The sequence below is a fragment of the Mytilus galloprovincialis genome, chromosome 12 (assembly GCF_965363235.1).
Source record: "Mytilus galloprovincialis chromosome 12, xbMytGall1.hap1.1, whole genome shotgun sequence".
NCBI classification, from domain to species: domain Eukaryota; kingdom Metazoa; phylum Mollusca; class Bivalvia; order Mytilida; family Mytilidae; genus Mytilus; species Mytilus galloprovincialis.
The window spans coordinates 51013614-51038508 of NC_134849.1; the positions used below are offsets into that span (position 1 = coordinate 51013614).

At 32.6% G+C, this 24895-nt stretch overlaps 1 protein-coding gene across 3 annotated transcripts in view; it reads left to right on the forward strand.

Annotated features, from left to right (window-relative positions):
• Positions 1-24895, forward strand: part of LOC143054140 (uncharacterized) — a 53327-nt gene that overhangs the window by 14233 nt on the left and 14199 nt on the right. For 2 of the 3 annotated variants that reach the window (XM_076227051.1, XM_076227052.1), the window contains 7 exons: positions 1665-1688; positions 8880-8960; positions 14454-14552; positions 17402-17500; positions 19912-20019; positions 22547-22624; positions 24397-24472. In XM_076227051.1, the coding sequence (XP_076083166.1) occupies positions 1671-1688; positions 8880-8960; positions 14454-14552; positions 17402-17500; positions 19912-20019; positions 22547-22624; positions 24397-24472 (559 nt within the window). In that variant the 5' untranslated portion in view covers positions 1665-1670. Of the gene's footprint in view, positions 1-1134; positions 1157-1664; positions 1689-8879; positions 8961-14453; positions 14553-17401; positions 17501-19911; positions 20020-22546; positions 22625-24396; positions 24473-24895 lie in introns of those variants that run through there. The other variant, XM_076227053.1, reaches the window with a different exon arrangement.

Below are 24895 nucleotides of genomic sequence, written 5' to 3' on the forward strand. Positions count from 1 at the left end.
TAAATTCCATTGTCGGTCACCTGTGTCAATTCACGTGCACACTGACTACATTGCTGTTGTATTTGAATCTTTCGGCCAATGAAATGAGACGTTACAAGTTGTTTGTTTATGATACGCCAGAATGTTATCAATGAACTATCAAACTCTAAACGTCTCTGTATATCACTGTAACGTGTAAAAGTATTTTTCTATTTGTTTTTATGGATATTACTTTTACTCTTTGGTCTGTTTTTGGCGATATCCTTTTAACGTGGCTCTGTAATTATACATCCCGTGATTGTGTTCTGTTATTTTGATATTTTTTTTATTCTCGTCTTTCATTTTTGCTAATGTGCTTTGTCCATATGCCTTTTTGTGTTTCTTTGATACATAATCCGTGGCTCTGAACTTATAATTCCTGTCATTGTGTTATTGTTTAATGGTATTTTTTTTTATTCTTGTCTTTCACTTTTGCTAATTTGCTTTGTCTATATGCTTTTTTTTGCGTTTTTTGTTACATATGCGTTTGTTTTTAATAGTAATTAAGATTATAACACAATAAAGACTTCTGTACCCCTATTTTTGACATGTTTACCTATGATGTCTGTTTGTTTTGTTCATACATCGTTGTCAATAAATTGTAATTTTACGCGATTGTCATATGACTGTCCTTACATGTATCCTTTCGTTTGATGAGTTTCGGACATTCCGTTTTGAAGTTTGCTCGGATTTCTGTATTTTTGCTGTTTTATGTTTAGTTAAGAAGCATGCACAATAAACATGATAGAAGTCTTTTTTGAATAGTATCCATACTTTCCCAAAAATGTGAAAAATTAAATGCAGCTAGTTCTTGCAAAAAATAAAAATCACAAAAATACTGAACTCCGAGGAAAGTTCAATCGGAAAGTCCCTAATCAAATGGCAAAATCAAATGACAAAACACACCAAACGAATTGACAACACTTGTCGTAGTCCTGACTTGGTACAGGCATTTTCAAATGTAGAAAATGGTGGATTGAACCTGGTTTTATAGCGCTTAATATCTCACTCGTATGACATCCGCAAATCCATTGTTTAATTTCAAGTTTGAACTATATATATCTTTAGGTAAAGAACTATTACCAGATTTTATCGCATGAAACGAGAAGCCAATTGACAGTTTCAAAGCTTCTATAAAGTATGTATATATATTTATTGTGTTTATTGTATTAATATATGTTGGTCACAAACTGTAAAGTTTATATGACAATAAAATATTTGATTTGATTTGATTTGATATATAAAAGCTGGATACATACTCAAGTTCAGCAAGTTCTGCTAAATTAACAAAGCTGTTGTATTTACACCAATTTAAGCTTTTGCAAATTTATCAACCCAACATTTTTCTTAAAATGTACTGTACCAAGTCAGGAAAATGCCCATTGTTATATCATAGTTTGTTTCTGTGTGTGTTGCATTTTAGTGTTGTGTGGCTGTTGTTTTGTTTTATCCTCTTATATTTTGATGTGTTTCCCTCAGTTTTAGTTTGTAACCCGGATTTATTTTTTCCTCAATAGATTGATGAATTTCGAACAGCGGTATCTATAAACATATCGACACAAAATTCACTAATAAAGAAGTATGGGTCTAATAAAAGCATTTAATTACTCAGCAGAATATACAATAGTTTATTTTTTCTTTTTTAGGATATAATGGGAGAGTGGAATCGGGTAAGATTTACTTTGAAGTCAAATAGTCATGTGACTTTTTGTTCTCCATTATTTTACAGAAAATACAAGTATTTAATAATTTGAGATACAAACTAAAAGAATTTGCACAAAAAAGAAAAAAAAAGAAGCTTTTACTAGCAGACCAATTTCTGCACTAGGAACACAATTCCATCAAGTTTTATTGTGTATTTGATAAACATGTGTTGAAATTTTGCTTATACACCAGTTCACAAACTGACAAAAAAGGTAAATAAAAAAAATGTGCATTCTTCAAAAGCAGATTATTCCTAAATATATGATTTAAGAAAATTAAAAAAAACAACAACACATATTTACTGCTGCAATGTCTTTTTTTGTCTAACAAAGGCAATATTTGTTCTCATGAGTTTGATATTTATATTTCATTGGGCTTATAATTGACAGTCTGTAATAGTATTTATATACACAATTTCATAAATAAATTTAAAATGTTTTCAACGTTTATAAGAAATTTCCAACAAATTGAATTTTTTGCTGCACAAAAATGCGCTATTCGACCAACAATGACATATAGAAAAAGCAATATTCAAGGCCAAAATAAATGAAAAGCAAATTCTAAGAAGAAATAAAAACAACGTTAAACTTGTAGAGCCAGAAATTTGAAAAATGTGAGTTACTTCAAATTTCTGACAAATATAAACGAGACATGTATTGTCGAAATGCGCATCTGGTGCAGGAAAATTGGTACCGTTAATGTTATTACTACCACTGGGTCGATGCCTCTGCTGGTGGACTGTTAGTCCCCGAGGGTATCACCAGCCCAGTAGCCAGTACTTCGGTACTGGCATGAAAATACGGATTTTTTGTGTTATCAAAATTTGCTGTTACAAAATGTTAGAAATTACTATAAATTAAGGAATGTATCTCCCTCATGCAAAGCTCTGATTCCTTTCACGGATTTGGCTATACTTTTTGGACCTTTTGGATGATAGCTCTTCATCTTTTATATAAGCTTTGGATTTCAAATATTTTGGCCACGAGCATCACTGAAGAGACATGTATTGTCGAAATGCGCATCTGGTGCAGGAAAATTGGTACCGTTAATGTTATTAAGGTAATCTTGAAATTTCTATAACATTTTATATTACAAATTTGCCATTTACATTGTAAACAGTCAGTTTGTAATAAATTAATGAATAATATTACTAATTTACATATATACAATAAAAAAGAGCTATTGCTTGTTATTGTATGATTTTTTTAGAGACAAAATATAGTTTTCTGTAATGTGAAGTACTTTTAGAATACGAACAAACGAATAAATGTTTATAGGCGTTTTTCAATAAAAGCGTGAATTTCAGACCTTTAAAAAATGGAAAATCAACTTATCTAAAATTCTATTTCAAGAGTAATTTGAGTACCTCTATTATAGACCGGTTTGTAAACAAAAAATACAATCTTAAATAATCTTTAAAAGAATATTATTTTCATAACTTATGGACTTGTCCACTACGAAACTGCTCTAAACACACATCTTATTGAAAAAAAATTAAATGTCTTTTATAGACATTCCAGTTTGTTTACTTTATTTACTAGAAAGATCTCATTTTTTCTGAATTAGAGAACCATTTTTATCGATACAGATTAGTCAGTATACTTCACATATGAAATTACAACTCATGTTACGTAGTGGACATTTTGATGCGTTTCGTAGTTGACAAAACCGTTTCGTAGTGGACAAAAAATTTTGTAGTTTTGACATCAACCCTATTCTATGTTAATAAAAACATACTGAAAATTACATGAAACTAACCCTTGTTATTTGTTTTGCACGAATATTATTGAACAAAGAGTAAACAAGAATGTGTCCCTAGTACACAGATGCCCCATCCGGCACTATCATTTCCTATATTCAATGAAACCTGAAAATGGGTAAAAATCTCTAATTTGGCATTCAAATAAGAAAGACCATATCATAAGGAACATGTGTACTAAGTTTCAAGTTGATTGGAATAAACTTCATCAAAAACTACCTCGACCAAAAACTTTAACCTGAAACGGGAAAGACGGACGAACAAACGGACGGAGAAACGAACGGACGGACAAACAGACGCACAGACCAGAAAACATATTGCCCATTAATTGGGCATAAAAAGGCTGCATGTTTTATTTTTTCCCCACAATCCCTATATTGTAATACAAAAATACGGTATCACTCTGGTCCATTTGAAGTGGTAATTGTTTTTTTACCAACAATTTAACTGCCGTTATAAAAACATCACTTCTTTTGTAAGACCCTAATGTTTATATCTCTTGCAAACAAAATTACATTGATTTTTTTATTTTTTCATAGTGGACATTTTGTCAGGGACACACCTTTTTCAGTTAAATATCCTTTTTCAAAAGCTGTTTATTGAAATATCTTGGCTGTAAACATACTTTTGAATTATTAAAGAACTTATATTAAGTAATAATAACATTTATTTCTACCTTTGTTTACACTGTTTTAGAGTATGAATGTTGAACAGGAGGTCTAGGGACATGCCATTGTGGTTATTTTGGACCATTCCGGAATCAGTATCATATAGTCCGGCCGATCGGTGAAAAAAATGCTCAAATAATGAGGAAAGCACCAGTTTTTGCATGATGGTACATTTTTGTGTACTGAGCAATATTAGCTATGGACCCACCCTCAAAATTCAATATGGCGGCTTATTTCAAGATGGCTGCCGTACGTTCTAAAATATTTTCCAGTATTACACAAACCCCAGTGGATTTGATGCTGGAAGCACAAAAATCAACATATTTGAATGACTTGGTGTACTTAGCAAGATTTTGTTTTGGTCTATCTTTGAAATACAAAATGGCGGCTATTTTCAAAATGGCCGCCTTAAAAAGGAGCAAATATTCATTATTGAGAATTGACCTGATTATAAGCATTTTATTGATATATAGTGTCATTTAGTATCTGTCCTTTTTGATTTTGCCTTGCTTGTCATTTCATACACAAAGTAGTAGCCTTCATAAAAAGCTGCAGTAGTAGCTTTCATTAAAAGCTGCACTATTTGTTGTCTTGGGTCACACATAAAAGCTGTGATTTGAGATATCAAACTGTGAATTGAGAATCATTTAAACACATATCAGTGAAATGGCAGGAATTGGGGACAACAAGGACAAGAACATTGAAATGGCAGAAAATTAATCACTTGGGGATATGGAGAAACCCACAGCTGAACTCGGACGCTTTAACAGAGGACAGCTCAGAAATGACTATTAAATAATTGTACCAAGAATTTTTAGCAGGTAGTAAATTTAATGCCCAAAGAACAGCTGAGATTACCGCAATATAAAACAGAGCAAATCATCGCGAATTGATAAAATATGTGTTGGTCTCATTACGTTTCCAGCTGAACAGAAAGAGGCAATGCATATTAATAACGAACAGATGAGAGCAATATCTCAGCAACTTTAGCAGTCTGAAGACAGGATAGACCACAATAATTGCTTGGCGGAATTGATGGTCAGACCAATAAGATATTCAATGCTGTTGTGAGACGAATGGACAAGCCGACAACACCTGAGGAAGCAGAAACAGTTCAATTTAAAAGTGCATTTGAACAGCAGGGTACCTTCCAACAACTGGCATCTGTTGTAAATGAATTAGTGGACAATCGAAATAAAGAAGTTAAAATTCCTGCAATGGACACATCATCTAAGCCAAAATTTGACCTTAGCCAGTACAACTCAAGTTTACCAAAAGTACACAACAAAATCCATGCCTTGGGTCTTTCCCAAATTATAGTTCGCATGAACCAGCAACCGCGCCAACTCTGTTGAAGGTGTCTTCACCTTAAGTCAAAAGTCCTATGTCAGGGTTTTTGGCCCTGCATGAAACAGTTCAAATTATTTAACAACAATCTCCAATTAAGAACATACTAAAACCCTCTAGTACTTATCAAGGATACCAGCAACAGGCTTATGTGTCGTCTTACGTACACTTACCATCTACTTTGAGTCAATAATATTTGGTTCAGAGCAGCACACCATTACAGAAACAATTGGCTGCAGGTGGATTTTTTCAAGTTTCTCCGATGCTGAATGCAGTTCCTACTTACGGTATCATTCCCGTCGAGTCAATGGCAAATCCCACATTTATCACTTCAATTATGACAACCTCGTCACCTCCTGGAACTCTAACAGGCTTCCCTTAACAGCAAGCTGACTCCAGTGGCCGGTCCAGGAAAGGGCAGAGGAAACCAAAAGAGTTTGGCAACACCTCTTCTTCAGACTCCTCATTGGAGAGAGAATATACCCGATGGCAAGAAAATCGTGGTGCAAGGGATCGGAGACGAAGCCCACAGCTCCCAAAAATTCAAAAAACTCAATTGGAGAGGATCCATGACTTGGGAGGCGTTCATTTACCAATTTGAACGATTTGCCGGTAGATGACAATGGGAAAACAGAAAAAATGTGTGTAGGCCCCATATTACGCTCGCACAGATGATGATTCCAAGGCCTTAAAAAAAGCATTCATTTGGAGCAGCGCTTCAGCAAGAAAGACGATCAAACCAGATTGGAACCGAAGCATTCCGTCGAGAATGTAAAGACAAAGATTCTTCAAGGCATGTAATAAAGAGGAACTCAGAAAATTTCAACAAGGCGTTGAATCAACTAAAAACCTCAATAGCAAACCAGATGGCGATATATGAATCAAAAAGTGCCAATTATAACCATCGACAAGTCTACTTTGCTGATGGCGCAGTATCACCGACCGAAAAGGAAATATGAGCAGACCTTTGGATAATGAGGAGCATATTATAACCTCGCACAAATTGTCACAAAACTAGCTGATATTATGCTTTCAACTAATCAGCATAGCCGTGGATTGGCCGATCAGTATAACCTCGGATCTTCTGATCAAATAATCATGGAAGATCACCAGTTCAATGGAAGATCACCTGATCAATATACACATGGAAGATCTCCTGAGCAATACATTCGCGGTAGATCGCCTAATAGATTACAGCAACACCCCCACTAAGGTAGAGATCATATAGTCCCTAAAGACAACGGTTAGCATCTCCAGGGGCAAACTCCAGAAATCCCGGTTATTTCATAACAACGATCACCTTCACAAGGATACGGAGCAAATCAAAGTGCAACTCCAACAATGGAGTCTTTAAACAGCAAAGGGTCGGGCCAGTAGTCCAACGCACGATTCCAAAGTCCATTGGCCATGAAACATCACCTCATCACAAAATCGAACAGAGGCCCACGGACCATTTGAAAGAGCTTAGCAGTACGAGGTACTATACATGACCAGAATGTGAGCATGATTGTGGACACTGCTGCAATGATAACATTAGTAAATGAGAAATTAATTCCGGCAGAAAATGGAGATTTTGAGAACGTAACGCTACGTGGTTTGTGTTAATAGCTTGTTATTGGGAAGACTATAAAGAACGACTCTCGACATTAATAGAGTAAACAGACGATGTTATACTTAGGCTAGATATTTTGGACACACTGAGCGCAGTGATAAACCTGAGTACTCCCACATTTACCATCAACAATAAAGTGATAAATGCGGCATTTGTTAACGGTGGAAACGAGATTTCAACTCAACAAGTTTGCATAAAACGAACCATCACAGTTCTACCAACTCAGAAATGACTGTTACCATTAAGACTAATAAAAGTGCTGACCAGGAGTGCATTTTAGGACCATGCTCGCTGAATAGTTGCGAATTGGTTTCGCACGTCGTTGGAAAAGGAAATAGTTGCCCCTTAACCATTTTAAATGATGGCAATCGCCTATTCCGCCTGAAGAAAGGTACACCTATTGATTACATAGAACAATTTGACGATGTAGTGGGTACGGCAGATGAAAACGCGATAAGTGACGTAAGACGTTACATTGAAGAGACACGAGACAGGGTGCCCTCGGCACTGCCTCAAAGTTCAGATGAGTTACCTACTATTCCACCACATTTAACCGACCTATATTAACGTTCAATCGACTCGTTTCAACCTATTTCATTCCAACCATTAAAACTGAAAGCGTTTAAAGAATAACATGTAACATATTGATTAACATTTTTAATTTCACTATTTGTTTTTGTATATGCAGCCATATTTGCAAATGTATGTGTAATAGAAATAACCAAATTAATTTTTTTTATATTTTAAAATTAATTGATAACAAATTCAAGAACATGAAGTCCATTTTTGAAGAATCATAACTTTAATTTCCGAAATTATATATAATACCTTTAGGACAATCTTGATTTTTATACCGTTGTTCCGCCATCTTGAAAATGGCAGCCATATTGGATTTTTCAGAGTGGGTCCATAGCTGAAATCAAAGGGTATATAACCAAGAACTACTATGCAAAGTTTCATGCTTTCCTCATCAAGTGAACAATTCTGCTCTATATCTGCACCAATCGGCCGGACTATTATCAATCCCTCTAAAAATAAACTGTTTCTTTGCTTGAAAATGTTAAATCTAATTCAATGTACTGACTGCACAAAAAAAAATACTTGCAAAGATCAAACACATTTTTTTAAAAGTGGCTGGGACAAGAGATCACGTTTTTATTGAAAAACGCCCATATCGGAAATATTATTTACCCGTTCGTCAGATAATGTTGTTCTGATGTCGACCTCATTTCATTAATCAGTGATCAAGGTTGAACTAAATTGCATAGTCTAGTCCATATCTCGCGTACTGCAAGCAACACATCGACTATATATGATGCATGACCTGATTGCAAGGTGAACATTTTTTATGAGCAGGTTCCATCTTGACCTCATTTTTACGGTTCATTGGCCAATGCTTTTATATGAATTGGTCTGTTTTTCAGATGGTTACAGCAATAGATCATCTGTTTTTAATGCATGCTATGATTGCATGGTGTACATTTTGTCTGGCATGATTTATCTGACTTTGACCGCAATTTTATGGTTCATTGGGCGACATTCGTGTTTTTGTAATTAGGTGTGTTTATCAGATACTTAAAGCAATCTGCTTGCTATATTTCATGTAAAGTATGAATGTAAAGTGTAAGTGTGTCTTTAGCAGAGTTCGTATGACCCTGATATTGTTTCCATGACTAATTGACAATGTTGACCAAAAACTCGCTGGACATTTCAATGTTACAGTGCGCCGTCGTTCATTCCATTTTTATTAAATGTAAAACATGTTTTACAGAAACTTGTTATAGCTGCTAGGGATGGAAATTTAAATAACTTGATGTTATGCCTAGAGAATGAAGCAGACATTGAATATAAAGTAGGTATAATTAGTCACATTAAAAGTAAACTTTGTTTTAGTACTGTAGAGCAAATAAAAGTCTTCTAATGGTTCATGTACAGTATAAAACACACTACACTAAACTGCGGCCCAGCTTAGCGAAAGGTCGTCCGACATAATCAGTCAAACAAACGTTATTAAATTAACTCGTAAAGGAACGATAGTTTTCATTGGTCAATTCAAACCTTCGACCTCACACCTGCGAAAAAAGAACACGCGTACTATAAAGTTGAATGGACTGATCAGTATTCACGTAGCCGGTAAAGGTTGTTAAAAACCTCCATCGTCGTATTCACGTATGTGATTGTGTTCTTGATTATCCCATGGCAATTCTGGCTTTTAACCATGTGTATGTAAAATTCATTGATTTTTTAATTTTGTGCAATAGTAAAATTTTAAGCTTTAAATTCTTAACAGTTTTCACATCAAAATAATTCAGTCAACTGTCTCCTCTCAGTTGGTTCTATATTAAGAGAGATATCCTTTCATTTTTCGGGGTGGGGAATTGAATGAACATTTTGTTTTTAGTTGAAATCTCTGTCCTGTCTTTTTATTTTTCAGTCTATTTGGTTCTGCCCTTTTTATTAGTTTACCCCAATTTGTTATTTGCCGAGTTGCTCATTCGGCCTTTTCTTTAACTCAATGGACTTAATGAATTAACGTTGTACTTAAAATGAAACCGTATAAAAATAACCAAATTACATACTACAGATATTGCTCGATTTTTATAGTATATCGGTTTGTGTTATAATCTGTCATGTTCATTATTAATATTTTTTCGTAAGTTTTAGGTATTTGACAAAGGATAGTGTGATTTTTTTCTGATCAGTTTACTTAATTTTGAAAAAAAGTATCCCGATTTCAGTCTACGTAAATGTAACATGTAACACTGTGTAACCAACAATGCTTAGAGAAAAATGGAAATAGCAAACTATGACACAGTGGAAGGAAATGAACTCCATCGATACACTTCATGAATTTATAATTAACTTTATTTCTTTCATACTGACGCTAGGTTATTAAGATATTTATGATGACTTAATGCAGGACTCACCTTTTTATCAATACATTTAATGAATAAACACCCTTTTTTTTAAACTGATTGTTTCCTATGTAACTGTTTAAGTATTTACAATATATAATTTACGTTCGTTTTTCAATAATTTTGGGAATAGCAAAACAGTAAATTATAAATTCATGAAGTATCTCGATGGAGTTTATAAAGTACATTTCCTTCTTCTGTGCCATAGTTTGATAATCTCCATTTTTAAATTCTATTTTGGTTAATTTGGACAATAACTCCTTATATTTAAAATGAACTTCAACAATATTAATTTGGTCAATAAAATGAAAGAAATAATTCCACAACTTTACTTAAGAATAATCATATCATGGATAAATTCAAAATCTGAAAAAGAATCAGATCAACTATCATATAAACAAATTAAACAGCAGCTTATATGGGGCAATAAAAATATCAAATTAAACGGTGAATGTCTCATTTTCAAAACCTGTAAACAGTTAATGACATTATTGATAATAAAGGAAAATTCAATCAAAATATGATTTAAGATAAACTATCCTGCCATGCTAATTGGTATTCGAAAAATTCTAAATTGATGAAAGCAATACCAAAACAGTGGTTACAAGAGCTAACCAAAGAATATCAATTAAAACAAAAGTTGCTATTGACTCCGAATAGAAATTTAAAGATAGAAAAGGAAAAATGGTATCATTTAAAAACATTTCCTCTAAAGACATTTACATCTCCCTCTTAAATGGATATTCTAAAAAACCAATAGGATTTCAAAAATGTGACAACATATTTATTTTAGAAAACAACATAAGCATAAGACAACAAATGCGGAACTATATCTTTTACTATACACAAGATATGAATTCAAAATGTTAAGATGGAAATTTCTGCACAACATTTTATAAACCAAACAATTACTATTCTCTTGGAAAAATAACTAAAACTCCGCTATGTAATATTTATTGTCATCGAAGATTATGAGCACTATTTTTGGACATGCAAATTTCTGAAATCATTTTGGGATTAAATAAAACTATTACTTGATAAACTTAAAATAGGACATCATGATATATCAATTAGATCACTTTTATACGGATACAAAATAAATGATTCAAGTAATTACAGTATTAATGATTTATAAACAACTTTTTTTTTACTGTATACAATGGATATTATAGATCCGAGCAAAAAAGCAAAACAAATTATAAGAATACAAAAATTATCATACAACTATAACACAATGATAGGATGTGAAGATACAGAGCCACGTCAAAAAACACAATGCACTGAAATGCACACTATGGAAGACGGAAACATACTTATGTTTAAAACAAAATATGAGCTACATCATTACGCGAATCTTATTTTCAAAACAAAACATAAGCAACGTTGCTACAAAACACTGATGTTATACAAAAACAAACATGAGCTACATTATTGCTAAATGCTGATGTTCAACACAAAGAATGAAAAACTTTGTTACACAACACTGATGTTCGATCAACACAACGAAAGACAACTTCATTCCACAACACTTGTGTTCACCAAGGATCATTTGCTACACCATACTGATGCGCAACACAAAAATGAGATAATCAATACACAACACTTATGTTCAATATTTATATTTCTAAATTCATGAATGTAGTTTTGATTTTTCTTTTATAATATTTTTGATGTTTTATGATGGCTTTTGCCGACATCGTTGTTCTGTGTAAATATATCCTGCTTTAAAGCATTTTGTTGGTATTTTCTTATACATGTGGGTCCGATGGGTCATATTATGCTAAGTTGTTATCTGTTTATTTTGTTTGATGTTTGAATTTTGTATTTCTAGTACATTTCCCATGTGTCTTATTCATCAGTATAGTCGAGTAACTCGTTGTTCGACTACAGCATATTTGTGTGTATGTTGTATATTTTCATGTGTGGGTATTGTTTAGTCTGACATGATCTTGCATTTTAATACAATTATTTTCTTTTCATTTTTTATATGTACACTGTATATAAAAGAAAAACCGATATGTAAAAAAATACAAATAACAATACTATTACAAACAATTTTGCATTTTATTATTCTTGTCATCGGAAGAACATACAAAAAATAATACAATAACAAAGTTTAACTCTATCCCAATGCAATATTCTGGTATGAATTAAACAAATCTACGTTATTTTTATGTCCCACCTACGACTTCAAACTTTGTACACATGTTCCCTATGATATGATCTTTCTAATTTTAATGCCAAATTAGAGTCCATTGAACATAGAAAATGATAGTGCGAGTGAGGCATTCGTGTACTGGGGACACATTCTTGTTATAAATTTACCTGTGATGATATAAACGTCACACAAAAATATGTTTCATTTTTTTTACGTTGAACCATTTTATTTGTGGTGTTCTGGTGTACTGTGATAAATTGATGGTAGTTGTACGTTGTTATTCTGCGGTTTATATGTTGTAACTTACTATTATATTATTTGTTTATGTATTGTCCTCTGCTGTTTGTGTGTACTGTATACCTATCACGTAGTGTTGTCATTTTCGCAGTATATTTAACCTTGCCATATATACTGGAAGTTTTGGCTAGCCATAAACCAGGTTCAACTAAAATTGAGAATGGAAATGGGGAATGTGTCAAAGAGACAACAACCCGCCCAAATAAAAAACAACAGCAGAGGGTCACCAACAGGTCTTCAATGTAGCGAGAAATTCCCGCACCCGGAGGCGTCCTTAAGCTGGCCCCTAAACAAATATATACTAGTCCAGTGATAATGAACGCCATACTAATTTCCAAATTGTACACAAGAAACTAAAATTAAAATAATACAAGACTAACAAAGGCCAGAGGCTCCTGACTTGGGACAGGCGCAAAAATGCGGCGGGGTTAAACATGTTTGTGAGATCTCAACCCTCCCCCTATACCTCTAACCAATGTAGTAAAGTAAACGCATAACAATACGCACATTAAAATTCAGTTCAAGAGAAATCCGAGTCTGATGTCAGAAGATGTAACCAAAGAAAATAAAGAAAATGACAATAATACATAAATAACAACAGACTACTAGCAGTTAACTGACATGCCAGCTCCAGACTTCAACTAAACTGACTGAAAGATTATGATTTCATCATATGAACATCAGGCACAATCCTTCCCGTTAGGGGTTTAGTATCATACCATAATAACATATATGAGAAGAACATAACCCGTGTCATGCCAACAACTGTTTTTAGAATAAATGTGTTTAGTTCCGATGCAAAAACCTTATTAATGACTCAATATTAACGCCAAAATATGCAATCTTTAATGACTTGACAACAGTATCGTAATTATATCCCTTCTTAATAAGTCTATTCAAAGGTTTTGTAAGTTTCTGAGGTGAATACTGACACCTTTGTGCTTTATAAAGAATATTACCATAAAAAATTGGATGTGAAATACCTGAACGTATTAAAAGTCTGCATGTTGAGCTATATTTACGAATAATGTCTTTATACCGATGATAAAATTTAGTAAATGTTTTGACTAGTTTGTGATATCGAAAACCCTGGTGTAATAATTTTTCAGTAATACATAAATTTCTCTCGTTAAAATCTAAAACATTGTTACATACACGAGCGAATCGTACAAGTTGAGATATATAAACACCGTAAGATGGTGACAAGGGAACGTCACCATCTAAAAACGGATAATTAACGATAGGAAATGAAAAATCATCCCTTTTATCATAAATTTTAGTATTTAGCTTTCCATTAGTGATATAGATATCAAGATCGAGAAAAGGGCAGTGGTCATTGTTAGTATTAGCTTTATTTAAAGTAAGTTCAACAGGATAAATTTCATTAATATACATACTGAAGTCGTCATTATTGAGAGCCAAAATAACATCCAAATATCTAAAAGTATTATTAAATTTGTTTATCAGATGTTGTTTCGATGGGTCTTTGCTTATTTTTGTCATAAATTGTAACTCATAACAATACAAAAACTAACCTATTTTTCTTAAAATGTTCTGTATGAAGTCAGAAATATGGCAGTTGTTATATAGGTGTATAGTTCGTTTCCAACTGCTTTTGTTGTAGATCAATGTTTCTGTTGTTTTGCGCTGTTTTCCTCTGATAGGTTATGATTCCCTATGTTTTAGTTTGTTACCTGAATCTGTCTTTGGTTACAATTAAATAGTTATTAAACAGCGGTATACCTACTCTTACATTTATTTAATGCCAGACCAAAAAAATGTTATTTCCATTCTCCATACTCATTGACCACTCTAACCAGACACATAACTTGTGACACATTATACACCATTCGGACACACAACTCCTGGACTTACACAAAAATATGTGCCAAATCATTACGTTCCGTAAAAATCTATAACGCAACATTGTTCAGTTAATGAGATAAGTTTAAATGTCAATTGTATTTCATTCTAGTGGTATGGAGATACAGCGTTAATGTGGGCTGCACGGAAAGGACACTTGAAGGTTATACATGTCTTACTTGGAAGTGAATGTGACAAAGAGGCCATAGATGTATGTTAGATATTAACTCCTTAGTCTGATCTCATTTTCCTTAGTGTGATGTAAACGTAAGTGCACACTTCTAGCAGAATTCGGGATATAACATATGTACCGTTAGTAAGCCAATTATTTCCCTAACTCCAGGACAGGAAAATAGGCACACAACCCGGTAATGACTTCGTGTAGTTTGACATGAGTCCAAACCAGTATGCATGTGCTGTTTCAAAACTGATTGAGACTGTTTCTTAGGTACTGAAGGTCAGCTCTATTTGGTGTGTGGAATACATTTTGGCACGTCTTCTAATAATATAAGCAAAAGAGGAATTTTATTTGGTTTCTAGTATGACTGTTAGATTATATATCAGTGTGGCAGGTTTCATTTGACCTTGACCTTATTTTCATAGTTAACTGGTCAATATTGAATTGGTCTGCATTTGAATACTAAAATCAATATTGATATGGCAACTATATTTCGTTGATGTAATGTTTGAAAGGGGTGCATACCTGTCTGTTAGGCAGCACCATTACTTGATACATTGATCATTTGTTATTGTTAAGTTTCAGTTGTTAAATGCTAAAAAGAAAAGTTGTCAACCTTATTTCATGTTTTGAATGATTTAAGGTTTACCAGTCTGTCTGGCAGTGTCTGTTTGAACTTGATCTCGTTTGTGTGGTTCATAGGTAGATTCTAAGTTTTACTGATTCTTAGCAATAAGGTCAACTATATTTGATGTTAGATAAATAAAAGGTACACATGTCTGTTTTGCAGTGTAAATCTGACCTTGACCTGGTTTTCATCGTCTGCTTCTTACATAATATAAGCTATTTCAACTATGCTTTGTATATGAAATAATTGTTAGATGTAACGTGAATGTACCCAAATTGCACCAATTCGACTGTTTTTCACCTACATTTATTTATGTTCAAAACAAAAGGTTGAAATTCTGTGTATATTTTGTAGATGAATCCTCATTTACTATATAGTTTTACCAATTTAGTTTTGAGTTTATTATTAAATCATACAAAAATGTGATAAAACCGACCTCCAAACGATCCGTGATTCTATTATGAGGAGTGCCCACATTGTATCCATTGCCTGTAATTCTGTTGTTGTCGTTTGTTTATGTGTTACATATTTGTTTTTCGTTCATTTTTTTTTTATATAAATAAGACAGTTAGTTTTCTAGTTTGAATTGTTTTATATTGTTATTTCGGGACCTTTTATAGCTGACTAAACGGTATGGACTTTTCTCATTGTTGGAAACCGTACAGTGACAAGTGCGTCATTTTGGTATCTTGTGGAGAGTTGTCTCATCGACAATCATACCATGTCTTATTTTTTTATGTATAGGTTAAATCTGTACACGTGAAAATCGATTAACTGATGTTTATTTTATTTCCAAAATATTTAGAACAATTTTACAATAGTCCATAATAATTACTCATTGGAAGAAATGGATACAAATGACTTTTTATGTCGAATGGAGACGTTTCTGTAGATTTGACTTTTCCCGTTAATACTACATCTGTTCATAGATAATGTGAACGTGTTCTGTATATTTAGATTTAAAAGAGTTAAAAGACTGCATAATGTTAACTTATGATTATACAAATGATTTTGTCTCTAAACAACTTTTTTTCGATACTAATTTGCGCTAAAGGGGTGCAATTTGAGTACTGTGACCTTACATATTCACATTTTTGTCTGTCTAACTTAGGTTATCTGATCTTGACCCCATTTGCATGGAAAAGGTGTATTTGAAACATGCAGTCAAACTTTATCTTTACGATTGTCAATATCAAACCAATTATGATTAGTAAAGCAAGCGAGAAACTCTGAATTCATGAAGTTACTGAACAAATAATGGTTCAAAAAATATTTGTCCTTGTTGCTGCAACTCCGTATGTTCCGCCAGTAAGCATTGTATCATATCATGTAGTTAAAGAAAATAAAAAGAAACCGAGATTCAAAATTTTGTGTATGTTATGGAACCAGGTGACTGGGATTGTTTCAGATTGGATTGCACGCAATATATCCAATGTTCAGCACTGAAATTGGGAGTTTCATAAATAAATAAAGTGTGATATATGTTATTATAACCAATTAAATTAAGTGTAGGTTCAAACTACTTTTGAAAGCCATTAGTATATTTTTGTAACATGTAGTACATGCATTATGCCTGTTGGTAATTATTATGTTCCATTTATGGGCATAATGTTTTTGGTCTGTGCATCCGTCCATTCGTTTGTTCTTTCGTTCGTCCGTTCGTCCGTCCGTCCGTCCGTTTGTTCTTTTGTATGTTCTGCTTCGTGTAAAAATTTTCAGTCAAGATACTAGTAGATTTTGGTAAAGATGAAGTCAAATCAACGTGAAACTTGGCACAAATATTACATATGATATGATCTTTCTAATTTCATTGCCAAAATAGAGTTTTGACCCCAATTTCACAGTTCACTAAACATTGAAAATGATAGTGGACAATTCTTGTTTTATTGATGTTTCAGGGAGGAGGAATATGCTAGAAAATGAGTCTTCTACAAATCTTATTATGCTGAATCTATTGACATTCAAATATTATATAAAAGAGAGAGAGAGAGAGAGAGACGAAACATACAAAAGGAACCTTAAACCTCACAGGTCGTAAAAGCAAACAAGCAACACGATGGCTAAAAGCGTATTATTGTGAACATGGCAGTTCTTGAAAACCCCACAACACATATATTGTTTCAGATTTTGTTAGTGCAGAATATATCAATTTATTGAGTTTTGACCACTGATTTATGTGATATATATTGTTTATACTTGTATAATATCCTTTAGTTACCAGACACAGTTTTATGTCAGTTTTGTATGATTCCAGGCTGCAGGATGGACAGCATTCATGTTGGCAGCAATGGAAGGACACCTGAAAGTTACACAACTTCTACTTGAAAGAGGTTGTAACAGAATGGCTGCAGGGGTATTTTCAATATTATACTATTAGTGTTATCATATTCATAAAATAAGTTATTTTGTTAAAAAAATAATAATCATTAATCTAAACATTTAAAACATTCTGTTGTTAGTGGGAACAAGTAAATGTTATTGTAATATACAACATTTATCTAATTTTAACTATAATTGTACTTAATAAAAGTATTCCAATTTTAACGTCTATTTGAAAAGTTATTTTGTTAAAATTTATGATTTTACTTGATCTACACATAATTCTGTTTTGTTAGGTCGGAAAAAATTAAGCGAGGCAGGTTCAACAAATACTCAATAGAAGCATCTGCAGTTGGGAGTCATTTTAGTTTTTCTTTACCTTCTGAATCTTACGATAAAATATTTATACTTATTTTAGGCTCGATCAGGTGAACATTTCTCATCCCTACGGATCGGTCGTCCGTTGCTCATCTTCGCTTTTACGAAAATCTTTTCATCTGCTTCTGCTGGTTATTTTAACACATCTTGGCCATAATCATCATAAGGGTTTGAAAATAAGTCTGATTACCTCACCTTCCAACCAACAGTGCGGATATGACTAAATATAGAATAAATCGATGAATACAAGTTTTGTTGATTACATTGGAAACAACTATTTGTAATTAAATCTTGGAATACTATTTTTATTGGTAAAACTATAGATTTTTTTATCAACAAAAATAAACCATACTGAATATTTCACATATGTACGTTCATGGTACTACAATCTGTCAGTAAAGGTGAAGGTTGGTAACTATTAAAACGTTTAAACTCGCTGAATTTGTGTTCAGTGGTTGTCGTTTGTTAGTGTGGTTCATCAGTTTTTCTCGTTTCTGGTTTTTAATATAGATTAGACATTCCCGTTTGATGGTTTTACACTAGTCATTTTTTGGGGCCGTTATAGCTTGGTGTTCGGTATGAGCCAATGCTCTCGATTGAAGACCATTCTTTGACTTATAACAGTTTATTTTTACAAATTGTGGCTTGGATGGAGAGTTGTCCCATTGGCATTCATACCACAACTTTTTATATAATTAACCACGTAATATGCTCGATATGCCTGTACCAAGTAAGAAGCCTGTGTTGTTCCTTGTTCATGTCTGTCATATTTGTTTTTCGTAAATGTTTTTGGTATAAAATAGGTCTGGGTCTTCTATTGCCGACCAAACGGTAAAGGTTTTATTCTCATTATTGAAAATCGTACGGTTATCGATAATGCTTACATCCATTTCATTCAATTTTACATGGATATTTGTCTTATTGGCAATTATATTGCATCTCCATTATTCTTATGCATAGGAAAAATCTAACATGGGCCGGAATGTTCAGAATGATGAGATTTACCTACTGTCTATTTACATCAAAACTGTAAGACGACTTTTATACGAGTTATCGCCCTTAAAAGACTAGTTTTACTTTTTGTTGTATATTTGTGCCTTGTACAATGTTTTGAATTGCAATTTCAACATAGAGAGAGAAAACTGTAAATCGCACAGTAATCAACAAGACATTATTTACTAAATTTCAAATACGGTTGAAATGGTCAAAGGACTACTCATTCATTGTCATTAGAGTTATGATACTCTAATGATTTTTTTTATCAACTTAATGATTTATGTCTTTTATTGGAGTTGTTACCTTTTGATGACGATTTTTACCAGCTTTTGTGTTTTTGTATAATACCTGAAAAAAATATAATAGATAGAAACTAGGTCTCGGTATGCAAAAATGATAAGCAAGACAAGATCTACAAATGAATGTATTTGGCGAAATTGTCAGTTCACTTCGTATTGCTATTATTGGTCTTTAAAAACAATGTTTACACATCTATAGTGTTCTACTTCTCAATTTTAAAACTATAATAAATAAACAGAATGTCAATTTTAACTTATCGTTTCCGATTTTGCCTACTGTCTGGAAAACAAAAGAAGATAGATAGATAGCAAAAATGATCAGCAAGACACGATCTACAATAAAGTCATTTTTTTGCTGAAATCGTTAGTACATTCTATCTATGAGTGATTGCCCTTCAATGACAATGACTCTAGGTAAGAAATCATGACATCTCACAACAACCTATGCTGTCCATTTACAGTATGTCATGGGTAATGGTGAACAACGACAAAAATATCGAACGGAAAACACTTTTAAGCCATGTAGCTATAAATATATATAGACAAACATTGACAAAACCAAGAAATCAAATATCCATAAACATACAATTTTTCCCTAATCACTGAAATTTGTTCCCATAAAAATAAATAAATCCACAGTATTTTGTAATTTCATAAAACAAAATGGTCCAATTTATCACTTAAATTTTTGACCTCAGTTGCAAGGTAAGTTGTATATATTTATAAGAACACAATGTTCATAACATTTTCAAATTACATGATATTATTGTAGAATGATGGAAGGACAGCTTTACATCTGGCAGCACAGAGTGGACGTTTAAAGATTACAAGATATCTCGTTGAACAATGTGGTATAAGTCCCTTGGTTAGAACACATCAGGTAAATTTTGACATTTTACTCTGTACCAGGATTTGTATAGTAAGAAGGATTGGAATCACGTGGACAGTTTGCATACTCTGTTTTGAAATAACACGCATATGCTGCGATATTGGCATATTTACCATGATGCATATCGTTTATCAATTTGCGTCCACCATTACAATTTGAAGTTTTGTTACTGCATGAATAACTTCATCATTTCAAATTCAAACAAAATCATTTGATTTTACACCTTGTTATCGCCCAGTGTAAAATATTGACAAATTTAATGCGTACCTATGGTAAAATGAGCATAGAGTATGAAATCAGTATGAAACAGAGGTTACACTTTTCCTTACAAAATGTGTCAGCTCCTCTGACAACTCAACAGGAAAATAACCATAATATACCAACCCCATTATAGATATGTTGAATTCAACCAGTGACAAAAAATGTCGTAAATGTAATTTAGTTTTTGTTTTAGTAAATTAGGTCTTAATATTACGTTTTCAGTAAAACAAGTTTGTTTATAACAATAATCGTTCTATGTTTTCATGACAGGTTTATGTTTGAGTGTTCCCCGATAGCCTATTTTGTTTCATTCATGTCCTACTTTTTACTGTATAATTTTGGTTTTTCTTACTTGGTGCGCACAGAATGTAGAAAAAATCATGTCAATACAAATAAGAAGATGTGGTATGGTTGTTATTAGGAGAGCTATCCAGAAAAATAAAAGAGCAAGCATATAAATAAAGACACTTTTTCTTGCTAGGACTGTTTTCTTTGTAAGAGGACAATCAATTGGTTTACTAGGGGGAAAGGGGCATGATTTTAGGAATACATATTGTAACTGGATGAGAATGTAAAAAAATATTATGCACATGCAAAATTAAAAAGAAAGGTCTGCTACATTTTTCACTCAAAACTGATTATGAAATAATTGTGTAAACAAATGCAAGAAACCAATTCGTTTTAAAATGGTTGCCCCAAAACGCTGTTTGCAAAATAGAAAAACAAAATTCTTTTAAAAAATAATACGGGATATAATTTATCGAAAACAAAGAGCAAGCAGTCGTTGAAAATCAGGCAAAAAATGAGTTTCGGAATGGAATTTACAAAGAAGAATAATAAAATTTTCTTTTAACTTGGTTATTTTGGCACATAATTTCCCCTATATGTTCCAAGTGTTACCAGTTTTGGAATATTATTGGAGTGTAAAAAAAAAGCTTGGAAAAGATAGATTGCCAATACTGTAATCGTTACATCATAAACACAGTTTACACAGGACAGCAACATCGGAATGAGGAAAAAGTTAACAAAGGCCTGTCAATTTGGGATGTCAACACTTAATGCGCATCCGTTGGGACAAAGTCATATTATATCATTCAGACCCATTTACATATTTTTTCTTTCAATTTCGTATTTCAAAAATTATTTCTTGAAATTAACAATCACACAATTCATTAAATAAAACCCAGTGGCCAACAATAAATGAATAATCGGAATTATTGGGTGTACAGGGATGACTGTGTTTTGTTGTTGAGTAGGGCATAATGTACAGTTAAGATTTCCCAACTATATTCCACTATGAGCTTTAATACAAATATGTATACCGAAAGTGCACATATTATGAGCACAAAGTCTGACTTCCCCCTTCTACAGTGTACAATTTCAAGGTGGAAATTTTATAATTCACAGAGTGTTTTACTTATAGAGGATGCATGTATGTTCTCAGATTTTTTTATTGTATCATTGGCTCACAATTAAATCCTGGAAATTGGTAGTTTTTAGTCTTTCTCCAAATATAAGAGATCAAAATGAAATACGTCGTGACGAGGTTCAGAATATTTTTTTAGTTACTATGCGCAATTTTCATACAAGTGAAAGGTTTGTCTAGCCATAAAACCAGGTCCAATTCATCATTATCTGCATAAGAAAATGGCTGTATCAATTCGGAATATAAAAGTTGTTACCCTTTTGTTTGATGTTGCAGTTAGATCATGGACTTTCCGTTTTTAGATTTTTTTTGTTATTTAACTTATTATTCATACCACTTTCTTGAATCTTTTGATTAACTCATTTTATTTATTAAATAATTGTTTTCCTGCTAAATTTTTAATAATTTTTCTACACATTTTTGTCTCCTTTTTTACCCCTTTTCTCCTTTCTTCTACCCCTTATCTCCTTTTTCTGCCCCTCCCTCCCTTCTCATGCCCCTCTCTCCCATGCTCCTAATACCCTGTCCAGGCTCTCTTATCTAATATTTCGTTTTCTATGTAGGTTGAATTGTCGCTTGTTTTTGTTGCTCTTCAGTGTGTTGTAGTTCCAAATTTTTCCTCTTTTAGTTGAAGTGTTTTCCTCGGTTTTAGTTTGTAAACCGGATTTGTTTTCTCTCAATCGATTTATGACTTCTAAACAGCAGTATACAACAGTTTTCTTTATCTGACAAAAAAAAAGAAATTATTACTTAGTTGATACTCAATATAGGTGCTGCAATAACTACTTTTTATGTATACAAGTAAATACCAACATTTTGCACTGATTACAGGGTAAAACACCTTATGATTTAGCAGCAGCCCAAGTAAAGGAATTACCCAAGAACAAAAAAGTCGTGGAATACTTGCAGGTAATTTGCTTCTGACTTTCAAATCTTTAAAGCTGATTATGATGTATGTGCATTGCTAATTGTTGAAGGGCCGAATAATTGATAATTTCTGTTTCTTTTGTTCTCTTGTGAAGAGTTGTTTCATTGGCAATCACACCACGTTTTCTTTTTTTAAGTTACAATATATTAAATCTGCCTACCTCGTTGAGGTACTTATACAGTAGTAGAAAACAAAGTAACAATTTACTAAAGGTGTCTTCTTGGTTGAAGTACATATACACTTGTAGTTACTCGCCTACCTGGTGGAGGTATTTACTTATAGTAGCAGTGGACAAAGTATCAGTATACTTAAACTGTCTACCCGGCTGATGTACCTGCATACTTGACGTAAACAAAGTTTCTAAACATTTAAAGTGTCAACCTGGTATATGTACCAACTAGTCATTAGGTAACAAAAATACAGTATATTTAGTAAAAACATTCCTTATTAGCATTTCAATGATAGAGTAAACATTTACCATTTAGGCATTTAGGTGGTAGAGTAAACAATATCCATTTAGGTTTTAAAGTAATACAGTAAATATTGCATACGCAAAAATCAAATTAGTGCAGTAAACCATGTTATAAAGGCATTAACGTTATATAGTAAACAATTCCTAAACAGGCAACGAATTGCTTGAGTAAACAATTCCTATTTAGAAATTTTAGTGATTAAGTAATCATGTCCCATTTGAGCATTAATAGAGTGAACAATTCCCATTTAGGCATCAAAGGTATGGACTAAACAATTCTTATGTATACATTAAAGTTATACAGTGCACAATTTCCAAATAGACATTAAAGTTATACGGTAAACAATTCCTATTTATACATTAAAGTTATACAGTAAACAATTCCCAAAATAGACATTAAAGTTATACGGTAAACAATTCCTATTTATACATTAAAGTTATACAGTAAACAATTCCCAAATAGACATTAAAGTTATACAGTAAACAATTTTCATTAAGGCAATACAGTGATACAGTAAACAATTCCCAAATAGACATTAAAGTTATACAGTGAACAATTTCATTCAGGCAATAAAGTGATACAGTTAATTATTTCGATAAAAACGTTGAATTCACGCACATAACTTATTACCTATGAAAAGTAAAGCATTTATATGAATTCTACATTTACTAAACTTCCATTTTTATCTCTTAATAGCTACGTGATAAACTAAAAAAATAAGAATATGATGGTAAGGTGCTTGATCTTTGCACATGTACAGTTTACATTTAGTATGACTTTGGCTCTTGTAAACTGTTAAATGAAAAGACCACGAACTCCAAGAAAAGAAAAAAACGGAAAGTCCCTCATATTATTATTTTATATCATAAAAGACAAAATCCTGACGTAGAAAATGGTTTAAAAGCAAGTTAAACATCTCCTGTGAATTCCATTATATTGACAACCATGTGTGAGCAAATAAAACAAACATAAGAGGTGTGTCAAATTGTGGGTACAGATCAGTTATACAGTTTGATAAGATAAAAAAGATGACAAAGGGTAAGATAGAATACATGGATGGAAACACTTACACTTTTGTCACAAAAACAATATAAAACAAGAGTTTTATGATTTGATCATATGGTAATTGTTTACTTCACAATCATTATTCTGCAAGATGATTGATTTAAGGTTATTGATACGTAAATTATTGTTGTCATTTGATCTAATCATTAATTTGCATCTCTGCAATACTAGAAACTGAATATTTTGTCTACATATCTGTATATTTACTTTTGTAGAATGTCATGTCAAAGGATGCTTCACATATCAACCAAAAAACCTCTGGGGAGATGCAGGTAGCATCAATTGATGAAGGTTGTACCTCTTAAAATAATTGATACTGTGTTTGTAAGGAATGAATAAGGGAATACTATTATCATTCACAATAGTCCTATATTATTAAACTTCGTAGTTTCATATCGTTTGCATTCAACGTTTACTGTTTCAGCACTCCAACTTCACATTGTGTAAACCAAATTATATGTAATTGTTATTTACACTCTTATTAAATTTCTAAAAGGGTGATGGCCCTTTCAACTTTAATCCCATTTATGTTTTTAGGCAGTTAAGCTGCCTTATGCGAGCACCCTAGATTTGTGTTCTACCCAATAAATGCTGAAATATGTGCCATTGTTATTATCCAGCTGGATGTTATGTTATTTATAACTAATTGGACAGTTTTTTCATACTTTTAATTCTTGATTACAAAAAATATGACCAGAAAAACCTTAAATGATC